At 48.1% G+C, this 2,367-nt stretch overlaps 1 protein-coding gene across 1 annotated transcript in view; it reads right to left on the reverse strand.

Moving 5' to 3' along the window:
• The window catches only part of ASMT (acetylserotonin O-methyltransferase), a 9,117-nt gene that overhangs the window by 2,000 nt on the left and 4,750 nt on the right, over positions 1–2,367 (reverse strand). Inside the window, 1 exon segment of the mRNA XM_004385188.1 lies at positions 1,219–1,337. Coding sequence (XP_004385245.1) covers positions 1,219–1,337 — 119 coding nt within the window.

Here is a 2,367-nt window from a genome sequence, read left to right on the forward strand (position 1 = left end):
CACCCCATCTATGATTTCACTGTGTCCTGTGGTGACCTGGGCCCTGTACAGCCAAGGACAGACAACAGCCAAGCCAAGGAGGAAGTGGCAAGTCCCAGGTGGACATTCAAGGCAAGAGCCTGAGGAAAACACGAGGACGGAGGACCCTTCCAAAGACCACAAACAGGCACACTCAGGGTCCTGCAGACTTCTAGTATGGGGCTCTTTTTCTCATGCTTCCATCCCAAGGAGCTCTCTACCAGGTACCATCGAGTCGACTCTGATTCACGGCACCCGCACGCATGTCAGAGTAGAACGGTGCTCCACAGGGTTTTCAGGAGCTGATTTTCTGGCAGGGCTTCAAACTGGTTCAGAACACTTCAGGAACAGCTCAGTAATTGCCAGCGTCAACAAGGGCAGCATATGCGTTGCATAGCAACCAAATCTGTTCCCCGTGGGATTTTGACCTGAGTAGGAAACTGCTGTGCCCCACTCAAAGATGGCAGCCAACTGTGCCACTTTCAATGTGTGCCGCTCTCCAGAGTCCTGCCAATAATCCAATCTCCTGCATCAGTCTCCTGAAATTTTCGGGATCCATACAGAGACTGGATTACTGGCAGGACTCTGTGGAGGTGATACACGTTCACAGTGGTGCAGTCAGCTGCCATCTTTGAGTGGGGCACAGCCATTTCCTACTCGAGTCAAAATCCCACGGGCAACAGATTGGGTTGCTATGCAACGCATACGTTGCCTTTGTTGATGTCAGCAATTACTGAACCGTTCCTGAACTGTTCTGAACTGGTTCAAAACCCTGTTTTTTGGAAATAAATCTCCAGGCCCATAAAACCCAGTGGATCAAAACAGTCTGGTCTGCAAACGATCATAGGGATAGTGCAGGACTGGGCAGTGTTTCATTCTGCTGTACTTGGGGTCGCCATGAGTTGGGGCTGACTGGACGGCATCTAATAACAACAATGACAACAACCACGACAGGTAAGCATGAGGTCCCCCCACGGGATCTGTGGACGGGCTCCACCTCTGGGATGGATGCTCACCTCCAAGGTCACAGACAACAACCACAACAGCTAAGTATGAGGTTCCCCCACGGGATCTGTGGACCGGCTCCACCTCTGGGGTTGATGCTCACCTCCAAGGTCACAGACAACAACCACGACAGGTAAGCATGAGGTTCCCCCACGGGATCTGTAGACAGGCTCCACCTTTGGGGTCGATGCTCACCTCCAAGGTCACAGATGAACAGGAAGAGTGACAAGTCAAAGGCAGCCATCACGGCTCTCCCATGGACACTCCAGACCTCCTGCAGGCCTCACATGAACTGCAGCCGCTTGTCCTCAGACCTGGAGGAAACCACCTGGTGAGACTCACACAGACTCACAGCCATGACACAGGTCACCCTCTGCCGAGGAAGGAGCCAGACCCAGTGGTGCCTTTTGCAACTCTCGCCTTTGTGAAGCAAAGCACAGGTTACCGTGCTGTGATGTTACGCCAGACGAGGAGCCCAAGGGCTGCTCCCGTGCTTTCCCAGCTCAGGGAGACCCAAGTGTGGTGGAAATGAATCGTTCTCTGGAGTCCCTAGTAGCAAAAACGGTGAACACGCTCGGCTACATTGAAAGGTTGGAGGTTCAAGTCCACCCACAGGCACCTTGGAAGAAAGGCCTGGTGATCTACTTCCAAAAAATCAGCCATCGAAAAGCCTATGGAGTGCAGTTCTACTCTGACACATATGGGTTGCCATGAGTCAGAGTCAACTCAGTGTCAACTGGTTTGATTTTTTTTTTAAACTACCTACCAGTCATCTATAGCTAGCTAGCTCTCATCCATCGAATCCATCTATCATCTATCAATCTATCATCTATCTATCCATCCATTCATCATGTATCTATCTATCATATATCCATCTACCTATCATCTATCAATCTATCATCTATTTATCCATCCATCATCTGTCTATCCATCTTATCCATCTATCAACTATCAATCTATCATCTATCTATCCATCCATCATCTATCATATATCCATCTACCTATCATCTATCTATCAATCTATCATCTATCTATCCATCCATTCATCTATGTATCTATCATATATCCATCGACCTATCATCTATCCCTCTGTCATCCATCTATCTATCCAGCCATCCAACATCTATCTACCAATCATCTCTCTATCATCCATCTATCCATGCATCATCTATGTATCTATCATATATCCATCTACCTATAATCTATCCCTCTATCATCCATCTATCTATCCATCCATCCATCATCTATCTACCGATCATCTCTCTATCATCTATCTATCCATGCGTCACCTATGAATCTATCATATATCCATCTACCTATCATCTGTCTATCCATCTATCATCC

Source organism: Trichechus manatus, unplaced genomic scaffold (assembly GCF_000243295.1).
Source record: "Trichechus manatus latirostris isolate Lorelei unplaced genomic scaffold, TriManLat1.0 scaffold00134, whole genome shotgun sequence".
In the NCBI taxonomy this organism is placed as follows: Eukaryota; Metazoa; Chordata; class Mammalia; order Sirenia; family Trichechidae; genus Trichechus; species Trichechus manatus.